Source organism: Paramisgurnus dabryanus, chromosome 13 (assembly GCF_030506205.2).
Source record: "Paramisgurnus dabryanus chromosome 13, PD_genome_1.1, whole genome shotgun sequence".
NCBI classification, from domain to species: Eukaryota; Metazoa; Chordata; class Actinopteri; order Cypriniformes; family Cobitidae; genus Paramisgurnus; species Paramisgurnus dabryanus.
This window is the reverse complement of record NC_133349.1, coordinates 1,405,237-1,432,859: the sequence shown is the minus strand read 5'-3', so window position 1 is coordinate 1,432,859 and position 27,623 is coordinate 1,405,237. Positions and strand designations below refer to the sequence as shown.

The 27,623-nt window shown below is 36.7% G+C and overlaps 1 protein-coding gene across 1 annotated transcript; it reads right to left on the bottom strand.

The window, feature by feature from the left end:
• Window positions 1-26,682, bottom strand: spire1b (spire-type actin nucleation factor 1b). The gene is made up of 17 exons (XM_065299026.2): window positions 26,223-26,682; window positions 25,039-25,070; window positions 19,771-20,013; window positions 18,770-18,895; window positions 15,456-15,530; window positions 14,862-15,026; window positions 14,450-14,536; window positions 13,503-13,632; window positions 11,219-11,260; window positions 9,037-9,188; window positions 8,865-8,958; window positions 8,629-8,771; window positions 8,315-8,452; window positions 5,691-5,761; window positions 5,582-5,609; window positions 5,357-5,499; window positions 1-3,410 (listed from the first exon to the last, which is right to left on the bottom strand). The coding sequence occupies exons 1-17, from the start codon at window positions 26,524-26,526 to the stop codon at window positions 3,152-3,154; spliced, it is 2,232 nt and encodes a 743-aa protein (XP_065155098.1). The 5' UTR covers window positions 26,527-26,682; the 3' UTR covers window positions 1-3,151.
• Window positions 26,683-27,623: the final 941 nt, after the last annotated feature.

Sequence of the window (27,623 nt, the reverse complement as noted above, 5' to 3'; positions counted from 1 at the left end):
CATTTGGTTTTATTTTATTCATCATCTTTGGCTGAGATCACAAAATAAATCACAGCCATCGATAAAAGTACAACCCATAGATTGAGTTCACAAGCATGCACACCTGCAGCTGTATGCATTTATTTACAAGTGAATCTCATGACACATCAGGCATTTCTGCTCAAAACTCTGCATTTGAGCGGATGTTATAATACACATGCTGATTTATTTTATTGCAAATATATCCTTAACTGATGTTTAAAAGGGCTCTGTCTGAAAGATTGATTTAAAAAACAATTCACTGATAATGAAGAAACCAAAGCTTGTTTCCAGACTGGAAATGAATAAAACAGCATCCTTACAACAACTCCATAACTCACATCACATATCTGTTACTCAATTATTAGCTGTTAAAGCATCTTCAGAAGACTTAACGCTCAACGAGCACAAATCCTCTGCAAAAAAAAACAACAAAATGATTAAAAACAATGTATTCCATCGGGATTTTCATGACATGTTTAGAGATTAAATCACTTCATAAAAATGATTGTGTGGATTTGTGAATCAAATATTAGTGGAATTAAAACAATTATTCTTTCTAGTGAAATGTGTCCAATATGACAAGAAGAGCTTAATGTAGTCAATTAAATATTTAAGGGCAGGGATATAAACGTGTCTATCACTTCAGGGGATTTTAAAGGTGCCAAAGAATGCATTGTTAAAAATCTGTTAAATTGTTGTCTGATATCTACACAGAAGTTTTGTGGCTTTATTAAGAGCAAATATGATCCAGTTTTCCATGTCTATTTACAACCCTAGGATTTGCCTTTTGAATGAAATGGTCTATTATTACCATATTTGGAAGGGTGATGAATAATAATGTTGAGCTCTGCTCTGATTGGCTGTTTCTCCTTCAGTAGCTCTGTGTGTGTGTAAACAGATCTTATGTTTGAGGCTGTATCAGATTTTGAGGAATAATCAATTGTTTGGAGATTGTTAATGGACGTTTCTGAGTGGTAAGTTTGTGTTTTTTTCAGTATGAACCTGCAAAATGTAACTGTGACGTCAATAGTAGAACTACAGCCTAAACACTAGCATATAGCATTAACTAGCATAAAGCATTAACTAGCATATAGCATTAACTAGCATATAGCGCTAACTCAGCATTCACAACTTTGTTTTTAGCATTGTAACAACATTGTACTTAATTTAATGTGGGGTGTAAATTTCGACTGTAACGTCACAGTTGGTGTTATGTTGTGATTGGTCTGTTTTCCAGCGGTCTTTTGCATGCACAAGGTTTACATAAAAAGGAGGAAACAAGAGGCTCATGATATATCATTACCATCTACACAACTCTTATTATTCATCTATGTCTACAGTAAATACAGTTTTACATTCTACGGCACCTTTAAAATTTCCAGATATTTCCATAGGAACTCTCTGACATGGAAAAAAATAATAACACAAACAATTTAAAATACTGATGAAACAGGAAAATGTAAAAAATGAGATGTTGCTGAGAAGCATAAACAATTATACAAACCCAAATAAGCAAAAAGATTACATAACACATAAAAGCTGCTCTTTTACACATATGTCTGTCAAAAAGAAATATACAGTAATGTCTGGAGCATGTGAAGGAGTTTCAAACATACAGGATGTGTGACAAACCCAACACATCTTCACATGATTATTTAAAGGGATAATTCACCCAAAAATGAAAATTTCTTTCATCATTTTTTCACTCTCATGTTGTTACAAACATTTCTTTATTCTGATTAACATAAAAGAAGATATTTTGAGGAATGATTGTAACCAAACCATTCATGAGCCCAATTTACTTACATAGTAAGAAGAAAGAATATGGAAATAGATGGGGCTCATGAATGATTTGGTTACAAACATTCCTCAACATATCTTCATTCATGTTCATCAAATCAAAGTCATTTATACAGGTTTGTAACTACATGAGGGGGAGTAAATGATGAGAGAATTTTCATTTTTGGGTGAACTATCCCTTTAAGAATAATAATAATAATAATATGATATTAAATGACCAAATGTCTCAATTTCATTGTCTAAACGCTCTATACATCTTTAACGGATGTTAATAGTAGCTGTACATCCCAGTTCTTATTTCAAAAGAATATTATCTAAAAAATAAAAACATTTTATCACCAAAAAAAATTAAATGAAAATGCATAATAATTACAAACTTGGGCCAGGAATTAGAATAAACTGGGCTGAAACTGTACAACTCACATCAAATGACATTCATCATTTACAGTCAAACCTGAAATAAACAACATAAGCTGTACAAATATTTACACTTTAACATCACAATATGAATAGAAAATGATATTTTATCCCACTTTCATGTCTGATGGATTTGTGCTTTTCAGTTTAAAGTCATGAAGACAAATGAACAAACAAAGTCAGACACACAGAATGTCTGAGGAAACAAACACAAAACTGACTTGGTTTTTATTTCCTGATGTTATATTTATATTCCTGGTGTATGTCATGTAATATATTGTACTTCACCTCTAAGGTAGCGTGCACACCAAAGCGTTTACGCTGGCTACCGCACTTTTCAAAAAAGCCAATGTCTGGTGTGTTTTGATTTGAATAATGTTCACCTTTAGGTGAAATGCTCAGCTCGCCGATGTCACTTCTCACTCAGCCATCCAATCACATTGGAGGAGGGGCGGGACAAACAAGAGTATCACAACAAGAGTATCATCGCAATCAAAGCGCACCGCCTGCCGTTTAAACGCTTTGGTGTGCACGCCCCCTTAAACAACTTTTCGTCTGACATTATGAAGTCATCTCGTTTTTAACCATTTGACTCCATTCTTCCGTGTTTTAAATGACAATAAACACAACATTTATTTTATATTCCCAGAGAACGCATTGTAAATATATCATAAATGAATTGATATATCATCCTGCAGAAGTAAAATAGATCTGAATTTTATCGAGATTTGAGTCCACCTGTGTGACATCAGTACATAGAGAGACGAACGATCTGAATATCATTACATCACAACAATAGCAAACGGTCCACGTGTATATTTGCATCTGTCCATAAGAGTTCATCAGTCTGTCTCATGTTAGTGTTAATAATCTATATAACATTACATTAGAAGATTGTGTGGTCTCCAGTGTTTTATACTTCATTGATGGTCCTCTCTGACGGTCTGTAGTCTGAACTCTTCTCAGATCCCATAATGAAAGACTGAGTCTTACGCTTCAAGCGCGCCCGTTTGTTGGCCAGAGAGAGACTTTGCTTACCGGAGGCGATGATATCAGAGATGAACTTCTTACAGTCAACACAAACCTCCATGGTAGTCCAGTCCTCCATCAGCTCTTTGGGAAGCTCCGGTTCATCTTGGGAAGAGGACGACTGTCTCGTAGGCTTGGATAATCTTACACAAAGAGATTGAAAAGAGAATTGAAAGATATACACATCAACATTGCCAAAAATGACTTTCTTACTTAGTATTTTTGTCTTGTTTTCAGTAGAAATATAAAAAAATTATTAAATCAAGATGCATTTTCTTGATGAGCAAAATGACCTAATAAAATAAGTCTAGTTTTTAGACCAAAAATATACAATAAGTGAATTTGTGCTTTAAACAAGCAAAAACTCAAACAAAATCGGGTAAGAAAATAAATCTTGAAATAAATGTTCTTACTCCATTGGCAGATTTTTTGCTTGTTTAAAGCCCAAAGTCACTTAAATTGTATATATTTTGTCTAAAAACAACTTATTTTCTTAGGTCATCTTGCTTCTCTAGAAAATGCATCAAGATATAAGAATTTTTATATATTTTTACTGAAAACAAAACAAAAATACTACGTAAGAAAGTCATTTTTTTGCGGTGAATGCATATGTTTCAGACCTTACAGTCTCTGCTCACATAACTCAAAAAGAGAGAGCACAAAGTAATGGCACACATTAAAAGTGCAGTGTGTAATTTTTAAAAGGATCTCTTGACAGAAATGCAAAATAATATACTATGTAACTGTATCTTTAGGGGTGTATAAAGACCTTTTTATAATGAACCTTTATGTTTTTATTAGTGATGCACCGATGTATCGGCCGCCGATATTTATCGGCCGATTTTTGATGAATTTGAAACCATCGGCATATCAGCAATAGCACAGGAAAGGCCGATACCGATTGTTTATTAATTAACTGCATAAAGAAATCCATTATATGTAAAAAATGAGTTAATGTTGTTAATAAAATAAATGCTCAATAGCAAAAACCACCTTTGATTGTTTTCGTGTTGTCTTATTATATTTGTTTTAGCTTAATTTGTGCCTCTCTTATTATGTTGGTCAGTTGAACGTTAATTAGATCCAATCCATGTTCAGTAAAAATAATTTAATGCAGAAATAAACTAGCTAATAGACCAACTGTATAGTATTGTATACAAGTGTTTAATATCGGTATCGGCATCGGCCAGAAGTTGTCTGTTTAAATCGGTATCGGCCCAAAAAATCCTATCGGTGCATCCCTAGTTTTTATTACCTTAGAATGAGACTTTTTTTTATCTATATACACCGAGGGTCCCTTACGTGGAAGTCGCCATTTTGTACTGCCATGTTTCTACAGAAGCCCTTAACGGACAAACATTTTTTACTAAGTTGTCTCCAAAGATGACTAGGGCTGTGACAGGCATTTTTTTACCACCGCGATGGTAAATCAGAAATTCACAGCGGTGGTGCGGCAGTTATAGAAATGTGTGTGTGTGTGTGGGGGGGGGGGGGGGTGCATGCGCGTATATGCACGTGCACAATAATGCATATAGGTCTTATACATAATGCATACATATATTTTGAAATATAAAAATGTAAACGTGGATCAGATATACAGTTTTTAACAGACGTGCGTGCAATATGTGCCAAATTCTTTCTCCGCCAGTGGTTCCCCCCTGACAGCGTCAAGCAATGCTTAGGTTACTTAGCAACGAAAGACGCTCTGAAGCACCCACGCCCTTTGAAGAGGAGGAAAGCGGGGCGGTCACGTTTTCCGCGTGGTTTTAGATGTGACATGTGAAGTAAATGTGAAGGAACTGTGCGTTCAACTTTAATTATGAATTGCATGAGCCACATAAAAATAAAATGCAAATTATCTTACATCTTGACATTTTAAATTAAAAGCAGCATGTTGTATGGCAACAAAAATTACATGAGATGCCATGTGTTACAGTGATTTTACCATAGTACAGTAAGTTTAAGTCACTTGGCTTTATGTTGAATGTAAGAACATTCACTGGTGTTAAACACCTGACTGCATGTGCAGTACAGATGAGGTAGAAAATGATTTGGATAAGAGCGAGCATTGAAAGGTAACAGGTTTTACCTGGACACAGCTCTCTGAAGGCTGGGCCGATGTTGACTCGTGCTGGGTTTATCTGACGTGGGAACAGCAGCGTCTCGTTTCAGTGTGGATGGACCCAGTGAGTAAATAGGTAGACTTGCATAAGGCTTTGATGGCAGCCGCATCTGAACCCAGAGAAAAGAGCCGATATGAGCGTGAGATACAACAAGCAGAAATATACAGAACACAGTACGGACCGACACTTACTTTCTTACAGCATTGTGAACACACGGGCCTGTAAAATCAAAAGAAGAGACATGATATCATAGTTTCACTGTGGCTGATCTCAGATCAGTAATGCACAGCAGGATTTTACCTTTTACAGAACTGACAGGTGTACGACCAGGTGAAGAAAGAAAATCTTTTTATCCGGCAGCAGAAACAGAGCTGTGAAATGCAAATGTCAGGAGTAAAAGATTTAGTGCTGGCTCATACATCATACAGTATAAACCCATTCACACAGACCTTTGGCCCCAGAAAATACCCGTAAAATTGCCAAGCTTCTGTGTGAACGCAAACACGTCCCGTAAATCTTCTGAGATTGATGCCGGAAAGAGGACCTAGTAAGATACACGGAAAACCCTCTGTGTGAACAAGAAGCCGAAACAATGCCGTAATGGGCGTGTCGTATGTGGTCCGTTATGGTTCTTTATGGTTCTGCTCTTTAAAACGAGACATTTACATGCAGATCAACATTCACGACAAGAAATGTCGCAAACTAGATTGAAGCAGTTATCAGAAAATGATAAATGAGACGCATAAACAATGACGCACGTGCCGTAGTGAGGACGCGCGTGTCATGGCAACATGAAGTTGGTTCAACTCTTTAAAATGAGGGATTTACAACATTCAAGACGAGAAATGTCAGCAAACTGGACTGAAGCAGATATCAGGTAAGTTAGCTCATCACTTACTGCAATGAAGCGGAGATCATTCAGCAGCATAAAAGAATATTGCATCACGTGCTCATTTGAGCTATAATACCTGCGCATCATCCCAACAAAATATATCGTTCAGCTCCTCAAAATGCGGGTTTTAAATGCATATAAACAATCACGATGAGAAATGTCTAAAAACTGGATTAAAGCAGAGATCAGGGAGCTCTTCAAATATCCACTCTGAAGCTGAGATCATTCACCAGCATTAGAACGGCGTGTCACGCCCTCCTTTATAATCTTATCATAAACAAAAATGCATGCGAGTGGTTTCTGGAGAGAGAAATAATAAACAATATGCAAACTTCTACGCTGCGTAGAAGAGAGGGCAGGACTTTAAACACGTCACATGTCTTTCCGGGACCTTGGAGATGCCGGCAAATCAATGGCAGTTAGGGCTGGGCAAAAAAATAGATTTTTCGATTAATCGTTTTTTAAAACGTGGTCAATTAAAAATCGATTCTCAAAGAGCAGAATCGATTTTTTTCATATTTATTTCCGCAAACATTGAACGGAGGAATGGAAGCATTTTAGATTTCGCAAGCAAGACGTGTTGTGGCTTTTAATTTCTTTTTATAATTACCCACTTGTAAACTGCTGTTCACTGTTCTTTTTTATTAATATAGTATGTGTATTAAATCTATATTCATTGAGTTGAATCGAGAATTGAGTATAAAAACCTACCTGAGAACTGGAATCGAAAATTTTATCGAGAACTGGAATCGAATCGATTTGATAGCTTGTGAATCGAAATCGAATCGATCTGGAACATCTGAATCGATACCCAGCCCTAATGGCAGTGTGAGTGAACAAAAAATCAGACGATCCCGGAAAAATCCAGGATGCATTTTCTGTGTATTTTCCGGAATGTGTGTGTGAAAAGGGCTTATGTGTGAGGATTATCTGTCAATAGAAAACATTGGGAATATTTGTGCATTGTATAAAAAGACAAGTTTCATATTACTTCCTTGTTACAAACAGATTCATTTGTGAGCCTGGACCACCAGTCATATGGGTCAATTCTTTAAAAGTGAGATTTATACATCATCTGAAAGCAGAATAAATATGATTTCCATTAATGTATTGTTTGTTAAGACAATAGTTTGGCCGAGATACAACTTTTTGAAAATCTGGAATCTGAGAATGCAAAAAAAATATATTGAGAAAATCTAAATTGTTCTCCGATGTCTGTATAGTGCAAAAATGATCCAGAGACAGTTTAACATGTCCATTTACAACCCTAGGATTGAAATGGTCTATTATTATCTTATTTGAAAGGGTCATGAATAATAATGTTGAGCTCTGCTCTGATTGGCTGTTTTTCCTTCAGTAGCTCTGTGTGTGTGTAAACAGATCTTATGTTTGAGTCTGTATCAGATTTTGAGGAATAATCAATTGTTTGGAGATTGTTAATGGACGTTTCTGAGTGATAAGTTTGTGTTTTTTCAGTATGGACCTGCAAAACTTAACTGTAACGTCAATAGTAGAACTTCAGACTAAATGCTAGCATATAGCATTTTGTACTTATGTAAAAAAAACACTTTTGTAACAACATTGTACTTTATTTAATGTTGGGGTTTACATCTGGACTGTAATGTCACAGTTGGTGTTATGTTGAGATTGGTTTCCAGCGGTCTTTTGCATGCACGAGATTTACATAAGAAGGAAGAAACAATCGTGTTTGAGGTCATTACCATCTACACAACTCCTTATTATTCATCTATGCCTACGTAAATACAGTTTTACATTCTATGGCACCTTTAAATATCCTAATAATTTTTGGCATAAAAACCCATACACTATATTTTTGGCTATTGCTACAAATATACCTGTGTGGTCCAGGGTCACATTTAGAGATTTTTATACACTAACATGTTTTGATAAAAACGTGATTATTATTTTAAATTTAGGAAATGCAGTATTGAAATGTATTTTAAATATAATTTTGTTTTATTATATTCACATTGGTTGTATTTGAGATGCATGCAGTAAATCCATCTCTTACCTTCCCCTTCTTCAGTGCGTTATATACGTCTTTATACTGCTGAAACTTCTCCAGCTCAGCTTTGACCAAAACCTGGCGAATGTGCATCACCTCCTGTACGGTCAAAGCCAAACACTCCACAGGAAAACAAAACTCCTCCTGTCCAAACATATCGCACACACCAGCATTAAAGCATTTTAAAAGCAAAATAAACGTTCACTTCCAGGATATAACACTAACTAAATTGTGAACGAGCTGATGTAAGTCAAGAGTTTGTAAAGGAACAACAGCATTATTGATGGAGTGAACACAAGCAGATACATCTTTACACTTACTAAGGATTTCGAGCTCTGTCTGGATGGAGGCAGAAACTGTCGGACACAGGTCGGCGTTTCTTTCTCGATCGAATGTCGCCGCTGAGCCGTCTGTCGTCTCTCGGGCTGCGGTGTGGATGAGATGGGCAGGAACATGGGCGGAGCTAACAAAAGATGACAGACACATTATTAATACATCTCAGTATCAGGTGGTGATCACTCTTGTGCATTTATGAACCCATTTATGGTGGACTCACTTTTCTTCCCGAGCACAGATTCTGGAGATGTGTCATCCATCATAGATGTAGAGATACTGGAACAGCTGACCGACTTTTGATCTGTGGTCTCATCCTGAGCAGAAGACATTACCTTACATTAGTAAAAGTCTTACAGACTGTCAGATGTGTGATATTGAACACAAATCCTCACATCTGAATCTGAAATTTCCAGCTCGGAGAGGGTCGGGGCTTGAAGTCGTCTCCTCTGAAACCCACTGGAGGTGTTGGGTTGAAGCGACGATACACCATTGGCCAATGACAGAGAGCTGGAGGCTTTAATAGAGCCATCAGCAGAGGACACATCTGTACAACACAACACAATGAAAAGCAAACAGAAATGAAGAAGAACATGCAAAAAATGAAATCACGTTCAACTTGTTTATTTCATTAAAGGGATATTTCACCCCTAAAAATCATTTACTAACTCTCATGTTGTTACAAACCTGTAGAAATGCCAAACCGAGCATGAGCCACATTCACTTCCATAGTAGGAAAAATGAATGCTATGGTGAGGGATTGGGGCACATGAACAGTTTGGTTTCAAACATTCCTCAAAATATCATGAGAACTTCCTTTTTGGGTGAACTATCCCTTTGATGGAGTAAATATGAATTGTTTTAACTGTAATAATTTGACAGAAATGATGGGATTTGTTTTACGGAGCAATTTGATGTTACAAGTCACCACACCTTTGTGAATTACATTTCCATAGAGTTCTGCATCTTTATTTCTTTACAATCAATATATTTCGGTTGTCAGTGGTTAAGATGATGTTACATGAGCTCTTCTCAGTTTAGTAGTGGTTAATCTTAAACACACAAATTTCACCACAGACACACACAACAGCCAACAGAAAGACAGTGACATACGCTTTGCTTCTAGGTTTTATTATTCAAATGTTTTATTGCCGATAATAATATCGTCATAACAGCTCGAGTGAGAAGTGAACCTGATGATCTACGTCAGGGTTACCCAACATGGGTTCTGGAGGGGCCGATGTCCCACCTGCCTGGAAGTTTGCTTAGTAAGACCTTAAAGGATTACTTCACTTTTATAAAAAATCTTGATAATGGCACAAGCGCCTCCCAAATGCATACAGTACATGTAAATGTAATCTGAAATATATTTCTGTTATATTCTCTTGTATTAGTAGTGATTGGATGTCTGCTAATACACAAAGTGTCCGTTTCCCAGACAGGGCTTTAGTCAAGTCCAAGACTAAAATGCATGTTTGAGCCGTCTCAACTGAAAACAGCTTCCGCTGACATATCTTAAAATATATCCGTGTTGTTGAGTCTCAAGATGTACATGATCACTTTTTTGTATGTTATGTTTGTAAAAACTACTTAAAGAGTAACTAAACCCTAAACCAACTTTTTTTAGTTAATGATCTGTAATAATGATGATTTATTAGTCCTGTTCATTGATTTTAGTAAGTTTTTTGACATTTGGATATAAAGTGTTTCAATACTACAATATATGGTGTAAAAACGTCTGAGTGCTGCCCTCTTCAGGTTGAACGGTGGCTACTACAGTTGAATTTTCCTATTGGATGGTGGGTCCGAAAAAGTGACGTAAGCAGGTTCAAGCTCACCATGCCATTGTTATGATCTCACCACACGCTTAGTTCGTCCCCTCTATCTCCGTTGGGATCTGCCCACTTTTCTTGCATTTTTCAAATATTGTCAGTGGGTGGAGTCAGGCTCTAGCCAGGGGTTTAGTTACGCTTTAAATGTCCTAAATATATCTAAGCCTTAGTCCTGACTTTATCTAAAGCCTATTCGGGGAAACTGCTCCAAAGAGGTTTAAGCCAGAATTTTGTTGTAAGATGGTTGTGTAGGTCTAAACACCCTTTATTCACCATTATACACATAATGACATACTGTATGTGCTACCGTAACTGAACGTGCAGAAGATACCACAGAGATCTTGAGAGTAAGCAGGATCTACAAGAACAATAATCAATCATTTAAGTCGCAATTCATTTGAAGGCCAACTACATTTTAAAAATAAAACTGCATTCCCAAACCACTGATGGCAGTATAAAAAAAACTAAATAGATAATAAACATCAAAGGGTGCCTTCAAATGAACTGCTCACAATTACAGCATGAAATGATGAGATAATGAATGAATGAAACAAATACTAATGATTACAGACATCACATCACTGACACACCAGTGCATCAGATTACAGACACACCAATGCATTACATCACTAACGGACAGACGCACCAGCGCATCACATCACTGACATAAAACTGCATCAGATCACAGATGCAACAATATATCAGATGATTGACACGCTAGTGCATCAGATCACAGACACTTTACCTGATGAATCAAAACTCTGAGACATACTAAGAGGCCGAATTGCTGCAAGAAAACAAGCAGCAAGTTAAAACTGTTAAAATCACAAGTATAAGTACAGCTTTCAAAACAACTCTTATTGTAAATACTGAATAGAGTACATTTGTGACCTGTGCTGGCAAAATGAGTCTGAATGCGCACGGTCTAACTTTGAGCTACAGGCGAAAGAAAATCTAAATGTCGATTTGGGTTAAAATTGAGGTTTTCATAAAAAATAAGTGCATTAAGCCCTCATCTACCGTCCTAAATGCTTAACCTAATACAAAGATGTGTCTCCATCCACATGCACGTTTTGGTTTCAGTTTTAAAACATGCAGGAATTAGAAAATAAAGTGCAGAACCTGCTTGTTGTTAAAATAGTTATTATGAGTGACAATACTTGAAAACGATTTTCCTTGCGCTGAACGACAGATCCGAAGCTTCAACACAGATGTGTGAGCGCGCGACCCCATTATACACAGAGACATCTAGCCAGAATTACAGTTTTGACAAGATTATATTAGATCCGTGCATTACAGTAGATCTTAAAGCTGTCTGTCTCAATGCCAATCAAACAATAAAAGGTTTTAAGGTATGGATGAGGTGATTTTGCTTTTGAACTTTCAAAAATCTTTTTTTTCAAAATTGACTTCGCTGACTCTGTCAAATTCAAACACGTGTCGCTCTGTCATTTTTTGTCAGATTCCAACAAATCATACACCATTAAAACGTTTTTAACTCTTTCCCTGCCATTGACAAGATATCTTGTCATTTAAGAGAAAACATTTCCATAAAAAAAAAACTTATTACCATGAGGACTACAGATGAAAACTAGCCTTTCGGCTAACTCTGGCATATTTGACAGCTAAGCTGTTATGTTAATATGCATTGTCCTTGCATAAAGAAATAAAAATTAGTTCACACCAGCCGCGCTTAAGGCGTCAAAACCCTCGTGTCTACCCCGTCTAGTTTGCCGCTTGAACATTTTGAGTTTAATCGCTTCATTCGCGCGTGAAATTCTAGTCATCAAGATATTCACGCGGAAATTTGCATCATGGGAGGGCCTTCCATAAGCTTCTTGCTTGCTTTCTGTAATCACGTCACTACTAGAGCAAGTTCCTGATTGGTTAATGCGGCGCGTTTTTACGCCAAAGTTGACATTTTTCAACTCGCGCGATTGCTGCCGCAATGCTCAATTCGCAAAGTAGACGTGGGAATAAGGCAGATTCGCGTGTACTGCGCCGCGCTAAACACCTCATTCGCGCCGCGAGACCTCCAGACGCGCATCAACGCGTCTTTACATTGACTTAACATTGAAATCACTCACGCTTGATGCCTCTAACACGGCTGGTCTGAACGCAGCATTAATGATGAGGTTTTATGGTTATCTGTAATACCGTGATTATCCACTAGACGGCACACTTCCCTAATTTATAAAAAACTGAAGCCATTTTTTTTATTTTACACTGTGTTGATTTTTTGATAATCATTCTAAATCTTATCTCTAACAAATTCCTTTACAACAATGCAATTATTTCAGCTTTTTGCTAAAAAATTTGTAATTTTTAAGAAAAATACTCATATTTTATAAACAGAGAAAAAAAATGAAAGGGTTTTTCCTGTTTTGTTTGTTTGACATGTGTATGAAAAAAAGATTTAACACAGAATGTCAAAATATAAAAACTAATTTGCTTATTCCAACTCATTTTGCCAGTTGTCACACTTATTTAGTTTTCATAAATATGGTATTTATTGAGTATTTAGTAGCCTACGACTAGACCATTTAATTCATTTGAAATGGATCCGTTTGTGAAAATAGGTCATTCGAGAAAAGTTGGATTGTTTAAAAAACGGAGAACTTGTTTAACCAAAAAAGGCTTTTGATTTATTTTACTAGAATATTACAAGCTGTATTTTCCTTTCAATAACATCTGATGTACGTCACAAACAGGGCGTGCCAGCAAATCCAAAAGTGGCTCTGAAATCTTCTATGCATATGGTTATAGCAACGATTCATTCATTTTCAGTGTAAATAGATGTAAATACAAAGACAGTCATGATAAATTCAGCCATGTATGAAGCATATATACATGCCATACATGAAATAAAACCTGTTTGTTCTTAATTCAACATGCTAGAGCATGTTAACTACTGTGTCTGCAGCAAAGCAAAGCCATGTGAAGTGACCTTCATACATGACGACATATGATGAATATTCAGCTTTTTTGTCAATCTCAAACGAAAATACATGCATGTGTGCGAGTCTCACCGAGTCGACTCCTGCGGATCTGATCAGGTGAAACGGGTCTGAGTTTGCGCTCCGTCTTGATCTCTTCTAGTATACGTTCATGCAGGCTGGGTGGACGTTCGGCCTGTGGTTTCAGCTTTCGTGCTGCCACCTGAAATACATACGCATCACACATACTCTACATACAATCCATAAATGCACAAGAACCACCTGCAATCTAGTTTACCTAGTCACTGTATGCACTGAAATACCACTGGGTAACGGATATTTCTATGTGAATAAAAAAAATACTGTATTAAAAGGGTTTTCTTTCTACATTTCCTTGTGATTATGGCAAAAGTAAGTGGAGTCAGTCTTCACAAGTCCACCTAGATCCGAAAATCCGAGGTCCAACCTGAGACCTGAGCGGGTTCAGGTCTAAAGCTCAGGATACGCTCCATGATTTTTGGCTGTCCCAGACGAAAGATTACTAGCTGGAAAGAGTCGTGGCTCATTATCGGTGATCCTATGTCGTACAATGAGAGAGGTTCAAAGATGGGCAGTTTTCCCGGTCTTTTGTCCAAAGATAGCCTACGATAGTTTTCTGACAGTGTCAAAAATTCAGCATGATCAATGCACAGTGTATTTGCTGTTACGACCTGTGTACCAATATTTGTTTACCACTAACGAATGCTGGTAACATCGTACTAACGTGTGCCTCCGACTCCAGAGGAGTCGGTGACACACATGTCAGTGCCGTTTACATTTGGGTCCAGTCTGGTTAAAAAAAATTACCACTGAGTTGGATTTGGGTTTGTCTCGTCTCGGGTCTTTCTTTTAAATAAAAATTATTTATGCACCTTGGGTTTGGGAAAAAAAGTGATTTGGGTCATTTCGAGTCGGGTACATTTCTTTGGACCTAAGAAGACCTTTAGTTTGAGAACCAAACTAGGTTTAGTCAGGTTAAGAGGTGAATGATAAAAACTTACAGGGTTGAGAGGAGGTCTGGACCTGATAAACTCAAGTATAACCTCATGAGCACTTTTCTTTAACTTGGGGGGAATGTCTCCATTCACCTGAAAGAGAGAGAGAGATACAGTAATATCTAATAAAGATCAATTCATACTGATTTAGCATAAACACATTCCTGACACCACTGACTATTATTATTATTCAGATAAAATTTATAATTAGGTTTAAACTGCTGACATATCAACTGGTCATTAAGTTTACTTTTATTCAATTAGAAAAACTGTAATGCACAGCGGCATGCGCAGGGTTTTGGCTAGAGGGAATACAGCTACGGCCAAATCTCCCGAGATGTTAGGTTTCGGATTAGGTTTGGGGGTAGGACGTACTAGCTTTATCCCTTCTAGCCACAACCCATGCGTGGGACCTCACCATGACTTTGCGTAGTTTGTAGCGTTTGGAGCGGATGTCATCCATTAGCATCTCATACGGTGTGAGCTGAAACTCAATGGGTAGCAGGTTATACTGACGCTCCTGTACCTTCTTCAGCTTTACACCTGTTCTCAGATCTCTCATCACTTGAACCCACAGCCAAGCCTGCACACACGTAACATACATGTGCATCATTTTAACAGTCATTGAAACACTTTACATCGTACCGCTCAGATCATCTGTTGTTCTTGTGAAACATTCTTCATATTTGTTCATATTGAGATGTTTGACCAAAGACATTCATGAGACCCTGTGAGATCTTATTGTGTTCATTTCTCAGCACAATAATCATTAACAGGTAAATCAGAACGTCTCTATTCCATTTACTCTCATTTTTATCTGAAGAATTTTTTATACAACTAATTTGCTATTCTTTTTTTCTATACAACATAAAACATGAGAATAAGGAAACCTCTAAAGACTCTGTGAAATTATATTTATAAAACTACAAACAAAAACAAAGCAAACAAATTCAACAGAGCAACAGTAGAGCCAATCAAATGCCTCCATTATTTTGTAAGGCGGGTCTCTTACCCAATCAGCATTCTGCAGCTCGTTTAACTCTCTGCCTTGATCGTCGACCGTGTCTCCCTCTATCTTACGCAGGTTCTGTCCAATCAGAGCGAGACACAACACTTCACACATCAGCCGAGACCGACAGAATCAGATGTGTCAGTTTATTACAGCAGCTCTCTATGTGTCTATTATTGCCAAAATCTGTGCACAGATGCATCCGTGTCAAATTTCACCCCAAAATCAAAAGAAGTAACATTCTGTATAAAGAAAATCAATTCTGTTTTAGGATTTGTTGCTTGTGACATTATTTTCATGAAATTTAACTCCCATAAAACCATGAGTTGAAACAATGCAGCTGATTTTTTTGGAGTGCATTTTAACTTGAAATATTAATTTAGTCCTAACTGCTTAACATACATTTTTTTCAATGTAGTTTGTTCAAGCAGCATGTATACTCTAAAATTTTTTGATTTGTGTTTGAAATAAAACGATAATCTACATTTGCCTTTGATGGTTGACCATAAAAAAATTCAATAACACTAATGACATTATCATATTAAACTGCAATTGGTCTTCTTTGCATACTTAATTGGTTTATTTTTCCTCACATTTTTTTGCATAATAAATAGTGATTGGTTTTGTCTTCATTGCATATATTTAAATTAGGGCTTAATTTAATCGCGATTAATCGTATACAAAATAAAAAGTTTTTTTGCATAATATATGTGTGTGCACTGTGTATAATTATTTTTTAGATAAAAATGTAAAAAAATGTCATGAATGTTTATTTTTTTACTCTATATATAATATAAAATAGAAATATCAAAAACAAACTTTTATTTTGTATGCGATTAATCGTGATTAATCTTTTGACAGCCCTAATTTAAATCTGTCTTTGCACTGAGTAGTGACTATGTGTTGATCCAAAAAATCCAGACACATGTTAAAAATCATCACGATGAGATCAAAGCTGCTCTGATATAATCAAACTTAAAGGTATAGCGGAAGATTTTCCTGAATTTTAGAAAAGAAGACCGCCCTCTCCACTTTTTCTAAAAATACACGGTGAGAACGCAAGCTTTAATAAATGGCTGAAACCGTAGTTCACCACACATATACACCTGAAAGTGTGCATGTGCAGAAAGTGAACCTAGGCACGAGCACATATGACGGCCTTATGTAAACATATCATCAGAATGATTGACAACTGGGATGACCAATAGTCTTGATGATCCACCCGGAAAAAGAAAATCCTCCGCTAAATCTTTAGCACATTTCTAATGTTGCCTTGCAAGCACTTGCAGACACAGTTTTAATTCACAGTCAAGGCCGCCTTAATGCACGGGCTTACCTGGGCTGAAGCCCAGGGGCCTCCCAAGTTCAGGGGCCTCCCAAGTTCACGTTCATTTTGTTTTTTAACTTGTCAGGTTGTCTGTCAATCACTCTAACTGCACGTTACATGGCTGCTGATTTGTCCGTGGTAACTTACTGTGAAATAAAATATCAGACGAAACAGATTTTTCTATTCCGCATAATGTAATTAAGTGCGCGTTGTCAACTTGGCATTCCTGCATGTTAGACTGAGTGTGACAGAGAAACAGGAAATAATCCACCAACAAATGAAAGAGTAATTTCTGAAATTTCATAATCAGCACTGAGGTGCAGGTCTCTATCTCTCTTTCGCGCGCGCGCTCGCTCTCTCTGTACTCGTACAGCTGCGTCTCTGGCATGCAGAAGTCTCTCCAACCGTGCGCAAGATACTGTGCCGCCAAATAAAAAAAGGAGTTCCCGAACATTAATGCTGTTCGTTGTTATAAAGTTTAAGTTTACTCGCGTTTATATCAGTGACGCGTGCGCAGCTGGAGCGATGTAGTTTGACGCGATGTTAGCTCACAGTACACACATCTGGTTTAGAAAAAATCAAAGCGTGACAAGACCATCTCAAATGATCATTCCCTGATCGCACCATTCATATTTATAATCTCCTTATCTAAAGATCTTATATACAGGTATGTTCCCTGTCTGTTTTGTGCATATTCATACGTGTTCGTTTTACATGCGTAGTATGCATAAATACTAAATACAATGCATAGCCTACTATATCTTCAATAGCCTACAAAATAAATAACTGATTAAAAAACAAGATTCTGTCTATAAAGACTTATCTTTTGTTAACATTAATGCATTAAAACTAACTTTAACTTCTTATATTTTTACAACTGTGGTGAGCATTTAGTTAGTGAGTGGCAATTTTCTGCAAATTTGTATATTCCAACATAAAGCTTATAAACATATATACTTTTGGTTTTATTTTCACCACAAGTTGCTGTGTGTGGTTGTTAAATAAAGTGTCTTGTGTTTATGCTCAAGTGGGCTCAGTGATATGTTATTAATGATAATATGGTGTTTTCTGGGTCAAAGAGGGAAAACTACATTTTGTGATGTAGATTACATAGATATTACACTTTTTTTTTCAAAATGAGACTATAAATTGAGGGTATGGGGGGCCTCCAAAACCTCTCAGCCCCAGGGCCTCACATTAGGTTAAGGCGGCCCTGTTCACAGTACATCTGACTGAGCCTAAAATGATGCTGTCATCGTGTCCCTGCAGCAGCATCAGCACCTTTCATTCAGGAGTAAAATTCAGTTGTACAGTAACACTAATCTCTCATGGGAACAACGTCAGATAGCACAGAGAGAAGAACTGATGACGGCTAAAGGGTTCGTCTCATCTAACACTTGATCAAGATCTTAATCACCCACAGCAGAAGGTATACATTGAGTTCCTGATCTCCGCTGTGAGTGCAGAAAGAAAATGAAATTTTCCCCAATAATGTCACAATGCCAACAATCGTAATGGTCATTAAAGGGCCAAAACATGGGCAAAAGAGTGTTGTTTTCTCGTGTGTACCTTTAAATGCAAATGAGCTACTGCTTCGGTTAACCTCTTCAGACCCTGCGTCCACTGGAATGGACATCACATGTTTTGTGGTTTAAACCAATAAAAATGCTGATCAAGCAATAAAAATAAGGCACACTTATTAAACAACTGTCTGAAGGGGTTAAAAAAGATCTGATTCCTGTGAATACAGTCTGAGCCAATAGTATTTTTAACCGCATTAGTGCTATAATATGCTAACCAAAACATTTAGAAAAGCTTTTGGGTAAAATTAACCAGGCAGTCAGTGGCTGTGGGTAGGGCTTTGTTAGTGTGACATCACATTAACAAGAGAATCAAAACAGCATGTTTAATTGGGAATAAAAAATGAGGATTTTGTCTTCCTTGCATATATGTCATGTGAGATAGTCAGTGACATGTCAGTGAGATTGACCTCTTTGACACTCTTGATCTTCTTCAGGAAGGTGTGAAGCTCTCTGGTTTCGGCGTAGAGCGCCCGACACACGGCCTGATAATGACCGAGCGCATCTGAAGGACTGGGCAGATGAAGACTACACAGCTGCAGATACACACAACAGAGCAAATCAATTACCATCATTTCATTAGCATCAAATAATCATGTGAATTTCCCTAATGTTAAAGCGATGAGTTGAGAAATGAAACCAAGCTTATGTCTGGCATAAAAATGTCCTTGTTTCTCATAAATGCAATAAATAGACAGAAGGTGACGTGAGTCACTGTTGGCTTTATACCAGCAGTACAATGTCCATCTGTGTAGCAGAGAGATTAATGCTTTACATCAGAGAAACATACACGATAAACATTCATAAGTGCTCTCGCTGTGACCTTTATCCCAGCAGATGAGGAGGAAAATGAGTATTAACAACACCAAATACGGCACAACCTCTTGGTCCTTACTGGTTATATATTGCCTGCTATTTTTACAATGTGCATGTACACCAAAATCCAGCAATAAATCCATCAGATGCTTAATTTAGTGAATGGTGTCCAGCTATTACAGAAATCAATTAAAAAATGTCTAGGGTTAAAAATATCTTGGCCATCTGGTGAAATAATTACTCAAACAGATATAAATCATTGCTGATATTATTTGCAAAACATTTTGGCAAGTATTAAAATACAATTTACAAGTATATTTACATTTATGCATTATCCTTGTTATTGAGCCCTCAACCTTGGCATTGCAAGCGTCATGCTCTACACATTTAATGCATGCATACAGAAAGTAAACATATATTTATTTTGCAAATGATATCTGGACACCACTAACATAAAGAGGTCATGTGACAATAGTCTAGCAATAGGCAGTATATACACTACATACTAGGAAGTATTTATTAGTAAGTATAACACTTCATTCTGAGCATATATTAATACTCTTTTGTTGAAACTTAAGTTCAGTTGCTATAATACCGTAATGATGTCACTGTATCCCCTGATACGGTATGAATGGGCTGGATTTTGTTTGCGGCCATCTTCCTCTTCCTCAGCGGCTTCATATCCTTCATCGGTGCAGGAGTCGCTCTCTGTGTCGGCCACATTTGTCATGAGATCGATGAGGCGCTCGAGCGGTGGGCTCAGTTCTCGCTCTTCACTTTCATGCAGTCCATAATCCAGAGCTTTATAGATCACAATCCCCAGAGACTCGATCACCTGCTGCACAAAATAAATATATTATTCACTCACCGCTGTCTTATTACAAATCCTTCTTATCTCCTCAGCCGACTATCATAACACCAAAACTACTCAAATGTATCACAGAGAAATCTCAAAAGCAGTCAGGAGATTCTGTGTCCTACAGATGAAAGAAGGTTATTTGATTTTGAAATAGGGGATACGTATAAAAATGTGAGAATTTATGGGTAAACTAGTTCTTCATTTAATTATACAAAATCTTGTAAAGACAATATCTACACTAAAAGTTAGAAGTTGGATCCACTTAAAATAAAAATACTTCAATTGGTAACACCTGAAAACTTTCATGTGCTCATGCGAAACCTTCACGTGCAATTTTTTTTTTAAGTTTAGTTTCACATAAAACTTTTGCGTGCTCAGGTGACAGCGATAGTTTCATGCGCACGCGAAACTAAACTTTATTTAATTTTTGCTCCATGTCCCCTAAGGGGCTCCGTAGTAAAATGTAAGCCTTTACGCTTAATAAATATGTTGAAAAAACTTTTTTTTGGTGTTAACAAGTCATTTCTTTAAAGTTAACCCAACTTCCCTTTTTACAATGTAAACATTGCTGTGGGGATTATTTAGCCCCCTTTGGTCTTTATATCCCTGCCCCTATTGTCTTAAAGCCATCTTAAATATTCTGACAACATTTTTCAAGTGAGACCATAATTTGTGAGTATGGTATTTTATGGTGAATTCTGGGAATGTTTAAGATGTGAATGTTTTAATTACACTTAAATAATATTGACAACAGTCCTGTTACTCCCTGACTGAATGTACATTCAACTAAACTATTGACCAGAAACAAACACACATATACTGTACAATACATCAGTGTAAAACCAAAGTCATAACTGTCTTTAACTTGAGATAACATTTCATACCAGAACTCCTATGGACACAACAACAACAGCAGGTTTCTGTCGTATAATAAATGCTTCTAGTGAATTCTTTACTGTGATCTGATACTGTGAAACTGCCCTACTTACATTGTGTAAGGCCGGTTATTTGTGTCAACTCTCCTGAAAGATTTTGCTTTCTTATATTTCACTTAAACATATGATACAAGATACAGAAAATTCACTGTGGTCTGTATGTTTGCTCACATTTTTTCAAATGTGTGCTCATGACTATGTTAGGATTAAGAGAAGTTGCCAACTTGTCTCCTTACCCAAACATTGAAACATATTCACATTTACATTGATAAATGATTTAAATATGAGCATGCTACAAACAGTGCAAAGCCACTGTAAAATGCAGATAAATGTACACCTGTGACCGCACATAATGCAGTAATACAACCGTTTTCAGATAAAAGAATATTACTTGTTGGAAGAAATGTGTTTTTTTGTTGTTTTTAGGGTTTGTTTTTACATCATATATGTGTGTGTATTATGCATAATTGTTCTGTATATATAAATACACACACATGCATGTATACGTTTAAGAAATATTTACATGTGTAAATACAGACTTTTACACAGTACTGTACATTTTTATATTTATATATAATTTATATTAAAGGGATACTTCACCGATTTAGCATTCAGCTTTGTATCTGTAGAAACCCGGCAGTATTACTGAATGACCATGTTTCCCTCCCTCATTTCCCCCTGAGAGGAGAGATATCTGCATTTTGGTTCTGTAAAAAAGTCCTCCGATGATGTAATATGACGATTTTTGCATCATCGGAGGACTTTTTTGCAGAACCAAAATGCAGATATCTCTCCTCTCAGGGGGAAATGATGGAGGGAAACATGGTCATTCAGTAATACTGCCGGGTTTCTACAGATACAAAGCTGAATGCTAAATCGGTGAAGTATCCCTTTAAATGAATACTTAATATATATAAAAATGTAAGTCTTAAATATAAACATGCATGTGTGTGTATTTATATATTTACATAATTATTATACACAGTACACACATATATGATGTAAACATATACACATTTTATTCTGCAAATGATAAGTTGTTAGCTCTAATTGTTTTTAATAATAAATGTTAACTTTCTTGTCTTTGATCATCAGCAGCTTTCCACACAGGAGACACAAAGATGCTTTGTTATAATAATATCTGAACAGTTCAACAACACATTCTTCAAATTCTGACATGACATGATCATATCTACTGCACTTTAAAACCTCTCATTAACCCAAGATTCTCATAGAGAAAAAAGCATAATCATCAAGCTTTATGAGGTAATAATGTTGAATCTAAACAAAAGTAAAAGTCAATCTGTCCACAACTCACAAGTTACAGTACATCTGCTATATTCACAAAATTTTTACAATGAAAACTTGAAATGATGCGTGTACTTTAAGTTTGAGGGAGAGGTTGAAGGATGTTTATAACTCGCATAAAGTTGCCTTGATGTTTGACGTTTAATATATAGCTTTGTCAGCTATAGCTGGTTTCAGCAGTAACAAATGGCTTTCGTGGAACAAACGTAACTTGCAGTAATCTCCGCTAAGAACCAATAACAACAAAATCCTTTAAAAGTGGTTTATTTATATAACAAGCAAAATAAACAACACATAGATTACCTAGGAAAAAAAAACATTAGGTTACAAACGTAAAGTTTCACTCAGATGCGTAATCGCGTCACCGCACGTGCGTCCGATGAAACCGTCTATAATACACACTTCTTAGATTCCTAATATGTGACCTTGGACCACAAACGTTGAATGGGTATATTTGTAGAAAAAGCCCAAAATACATTGCATATATTATGTAAAGATCATGAAGACATTCTGTAAATTTCCTACCGTAAATTTATCAAAACTTTATTTTAAAATTATAAAATTGTCCAGACACTCGCCTACAAACGACTCGCTATAGCCGGTCTTTAAGGATTTCCCATCCAAGTTTGGTTTTTATGTAAAATCTTACAATTTCCCCCATTCAGTCAACAATGTCATTACAGTGGTAAGCCAGTAGAGACATTAAAACAAACCTTATCATTAATAATATGCGTGGTAAAGACTTTAAATGCGATCTTCTTAATATTTTTTTTGCAACGTCAGAATCCAGATTTTCAAATAGTTGTATCTCGGCCAAATATTGTCCTATACTAACAAATCATACATCAACGGAAAGCTTATGCATTTAGCTGTCTGATGATGCATACATCTAGAAATACAAAACTTTTTTTGGTTTCCTAAGGACAAGGGGATACGGCAAGAATAGATCACTGTTATGTGAAGGAAGGTCTGATCTGTAGTTAAGATTAAATATATTAATTTTACACAAGTGTAGCTCTGTGTAGTTTTTGATACGGTTTAGCTATGATTTGAACTATGGTAATCTACATGTTGTTTATTTTGCTTGTTATCAAAAATTAACTACTGAAAAATGATTCTGTTGTTATTGATTCTTTGCGGAGTTTACCAGAAGTTACGTTTGTTCCACAAAAGCAGTTTGTTTATGTTGTTACTGCTGAAACCGTCTATAAGCCTTGCATGAGATTTAAGACATTCTGATGAGTTTCTAGTTTCATGCTGTGCGTCAGAATTCATCTGTGAAAACTGCTTAAAAAGCTAAGTCTCTCTGACTATAGAGTCTTTTACACACACGCACACGCACACACGCACACACACGCACACACACACTTACTAAGCAGCAAGATGATGTGCAAGCTCTACAAGTTCTTATGTCAAACACAGTTACTAATAAGACAGCACTAAATCAAGCATGCAGTCATGCACACTGACTGTATAAAGTTTACAAACTACATGGAGGTAAACAATCATTTGTTAACAACAGAAACATGCATACCGTCACTTATGTTCCCAGCATACATTTCTGCATGAATATATAATACCAATCAGTTTATAGCACCTTTCACCAATAACCAACAAATAACAATATGAAGCCTCTGGTTGAAGTTTTTGATCATTTTTGTAATTATTTATGAAAGAAGAGTGCATTACCTTTATGTCATATATACACATGTGTTAGTCTGCTTTGATCTTTTCATCATAAAGCTAAAAGGTCAAAGATTATTGAAATGCAAACTATAATCTGTCAGGAAGATACGACTGCAGGTCTCTAATTGGCTTTGATAAAGTCACCAGCTGTTGACATTATGGGGCGGTTTCCCGGACAGTGATTAGACTAGTCCTAGATTAAAATAAACGTAAGAGCTGTCCAAACTGAAAACAACTCGCACTGACATGTATAAAAATACACATCTTAAAATCTTTACTGGTGTGCATTTTGAGGCAAAACAAAGGGTTGTTTGCCTCAAAATACACAAGTTTTTAGTAAGGCATGTTTAATTATTTCATAATTAAACTAAGGCCTAGTCCTGGCTTAAGCGAATCCCTGTTCAGGAAACCACCCCCAAATGAATTAACCTGTCGAGTGACATCATTTTCCCTCACACAAGCTCATTGAGATCTGAACAGCTGTGATAGAGACCACAGAATACACATGAACTGTTGCTGAAAGCTCACATCTGCGGTCTCTTACACAGCTGAGCTTCACCTGTACACACACCACCTCTATTAACATCTATAATAATTTACACAAAGTCAGTTATCCTCCATCATTTGTGCTATAAACATGAATGACAAAATTGTGTGATTTACGGAGAGGTGAATATCATCTTTTGACTTAGCAGGCAATGTCTTGAAAACTTTGCCCTACAACAATGTATTTAAAAACTTTAATTATGCATTTTGAAAAAAAAAAACGTACAATGTTATTAGGCTGCTTTTGTTGTTAAGTATTCATCATGCATGCCTGTAGACTGAACATGTAATACTCATGGATATGACGTCACCGTTTTCACAGATTTGCATTTTTGTTGTTTACTTTGCAACAACAAAGCTGTTGTTTTCAAAAACTTTGGTGAAATCCGTTTTCAAAAATTTGAGTTTTCAGGATCCTGTCATTGTTTAAACTCAGTAACCAAAACTGTTGTAGTGTAAACAGCCCCTAAAACACATGCGCAAGAGACTTCTGCTGTCAAGAGGAATTTGGTAAAAAGATGTCACTCACCTGTGTGGATGAACGGGTGGGATTCTGTGTACCTACAAGAGGAAAAAAACATGATAGATCAGTGACAGATCACACAGTAAACATCACTGACTTTCTGTTTAACTCAATGTGGGTGACAACCATCATAAACAACACCACCACAATGCTTTACAGACAACCTAACTTATTTAGACAATATCAGTCTATTGTATTATTTTAGAAACCAAGCATAATCTTCCAGACTTCAAATATTTTTTTCAAAAAACTTTTTTTGCATAAGACATAATTTTAAAAGTAAAACATGACCAATCATTCACTGTTAAACTCAAAGTCAATAAAACACAGTGCCAGAGCTCTGTTACATTATAAATCCATCTTAAATTGATCTTTAAAACGGCACAAAAGTGGCAAATTTTATTGTTAATAACAGCACTAAAAGTTAATCACGTATGTGAAACAATGAACTTATTAGTGGTGAGTACCAATGCATAACAGTCTGTCTTAAATAATAAGTTCTGGAGCAAATTCTTCATGAGAAAACAAATGTGTTTCAGTTTCAGACACACCCCAAATGTAAACCCTGACACTAAATATAAAAGACTGCTGGGTTATGTTTTTGCATTATGTCAACAAAGACAACCTGACAGAACACACCACAAACTCTTCACTGTACAAGAATATTAAGACATGAATATGAAATTCATTGACATCAAGGCCCTGATCTATATAAATGACAGTTCCTATATATCTCCAGTGCTTTATTTCTTTAGTCTAATGTATATTTTAGAGTATTTTAGTGTATTGATAAAGGCCTGTCTTACAATATTTTCTCCTCTGTTACATAATCTATCATTCAACACATTCTGTACAATGCTTTGTGCAATGCATAAAAATAACATTTTAGCAGAACAGCACGAAAGTGCAAGCAATACTGGATTTAAAATTGCAATTAATTTGCAATGCATAATAAGAGAGTAAAAATATTTCTATACACATGATGTGGCAAACCACACATATGAAGCCAAAACATTGCACGTGCAATAGCTACTGCATGCATATAACCCGCATGATGGAGGCAATGTTGCATTTTTGTGATGCACAGACATGTGAAAATCTGAACATATAAGATGTTGCAAATCCCAAGTCAATCTATATAGCGCAATCTATATAACGCCTATAATGGAAGAAATGTGTTGATTGGTCACCTGATGTGTAATGCAAACGCACGGCTCCGTCTTTATAAATCCTCACATCTCCACATTTCACATCTCCGGCACCAGCAGATGCTTCGGTATCATCCTTCCCCTGTGATAAAGAGCGACAGCACTGATAGCAAACAGCCCAGGCCTGCTCCTCATTGATGGGCTGATTGTATAGATTTAAAATCTCTTCGAGAGAAAGATATGTCTCATCTTCACTGTCCATGATGGGATGCGCATCATCAGCATCATCAATCAGGTCCCGTCCGCCTGCAGCAGCAGCAGCATCATCATCTTTCCTGCGGGCCATACTCTCATCATCTCCCGCAGGAGGAAGCTCTCTGAAGGGAGTGTTGTGGAGCTCACTGCACAGCTTCCTCCTGCGCTCGTGAAGAGCGATTTGGACGCCCTCGCGTTCAGTGTTATTTCTGCTTCTATGACACACTAGAAATAGAAAAAGCAGAACGACGCTTGATGTGAAACGGGCTTCTCAAAGTAGGCGGGCTCAGCCGCCGCGTTGGCCGCGGATTCGTGGGTCAACGGCGCCGCCATATTGGAGAGGGCAAGACTTCCCTACCACAGAACTGAACAGGGAGCGGTTTTTTATATCAAACACGCGAACTTCGTTAAGGACAACATTTTTTCGTCTCCAGCTACTTATAATTTCGGAAGTTATATGAAAATAATTCATTGTCATAAGGAGTTGTGAAAAGCGTTTGTCAAGCATTGATTTTGGTATCTTGGTTCTGTCTACTTCTCGGTTTCTTGCCCTCCCCAAAATGGCGGCGCAAGCAGCCCAAAAGTTCATTCTGATTGGCCAGGGGTTCCATCTTAACACTATGCCCCGCCCACTTTTTAGACTCCCTCTTCACATGAACCGCCACCACTCTGCTTTTCTAATATGATTATTATCATAATTTAAAGGCACTATGAAAGTTTATTGCTGGAAGAAAATCTGTATGCCAGATACCAAACCATAGAATTATAGATTTAAATGACTGGATAAAGTTATATTTGATGCTGAACATAGTGTTCTCCATCCACTCCTCCTCTCACTTCACTATCTTTCATACATTATGAATGAATGAGCTTTAAGATTAAAAGCTTGTGTCCTATTCATTTTCACTATCTTCCCTTCTAAATGTTCCCACACAGGGCTCAGTAAATCTATAATGTACACAAAATTGTAAGTTAGACTTTACAATAAGACTAACCAAACCACATGTTGACACCTAATTCTGCTTACAGGTCAGGATCACATCCAACTATCTGCAGCTATTATGACAGAGTCATGTGTAAATTCCGTTTTTACATTTAGTGGATGTTATTTTTGGAAAGTACACACCTGCCCTTTACATATTTACATATTCATAGTAAGTCAGGAACGTCAATATGTGTACAATCTAT